General features: G+C 33.3%; 1 protein-coding gene across 1 annotated transcript in view; it reads right to left on the reverse strand.

The window, feature by feature from the left end:
- LOC119586829 overlaps positions 1-835 on the reverse strand; it is a gene marked incomplete in the record, with an annotated part of 25585 nt that overhangs the window by 1909 nt on the left and 22841 nt on the right. The window contains 1 exon segment of the mRNA XM_037935553.1: positions 78-156. Within this exon segment, the coding sequence (XP_037791481.1) occupies positions 78-156 (79 nt within the window).

The following is an 835-nucleotide window of genomic DNA, read 5'->3' on the forward strand; positions in this document are numbered from 1 at the left end:
GAAAAAAGGTTGAATAATGTACTGATTATTCTCATATGGGAATTTTAGAACATATACTGATCTATGATTATACTTACTTCATACAGTTTGTTGCAAGTGTTCGATAACGCGGGTGGACAGCATTTTGAACTCCTTTTTCGATTCCCACTACATTTGCTGCAAAAAAAATTGAAGCATTAAAAATATCGATAGACATGTATCAGTATGGCATCAAAATATGCACAGGAACCTTCCATCTATTTGAATCTGAAATTCAGGAACTTTTCCAGGTCCAAAAATTATCCTCCAAGGGTGTAATTTGAATAAAATACAACACCCAATATTTACGAAGGTATAAGACGTAGGGTGAAAACAGATGACACGAGCTTTAAGTAGATTTCTCATATCCATTTTTCATGAATTTTATTCTTATTTTCAAGCAATACTCTGCAATAAACTCTCAACGGTACTTGCCTTCAAGTACTAAACTATCTAAACAGTACAACTAGAGCTACAATATAATGGCAACCAAAGTATTATTCATTTTGATTTACATTTACATTCGGAAAAGATATGTATATATATACTAGATACTGTAACACCCGAATATCTCAAACACGGTCTACGGAAGTGTGACAAAATTAATCAAATCTCCGCTAACTAGCATGTAATATGAAACATCAATTCTCTGCATTTTGTATAATGATGCAGATGCTTTTCATGTAAAAGGTGCTGACAAAAACTGAGTTGCCCAATGTAAATTTCCTTCACTTTTCCGGGATTTCTTTTTGAAAAATCAGAAGGTTTTCCAGACCTGGAAAATGAAAATGGAATTCAAGGTGGCAGAATGAAAAGG

The sequence above is a fragment of the Penaeus monodon genome, chromosome 22 (genome assembly GCF_015228065.2).
Source record: "Penaeus monodon isolate SGIC_2016 chromosome 22, NSTDA_Pmon_1, whole genome shotgun sequence".
NCBI lineage: Eukaryota > Metazoa > Arthropoda > Malacostraca > Decapoda > Penaeidae > Penaeus > Penaeus monodon.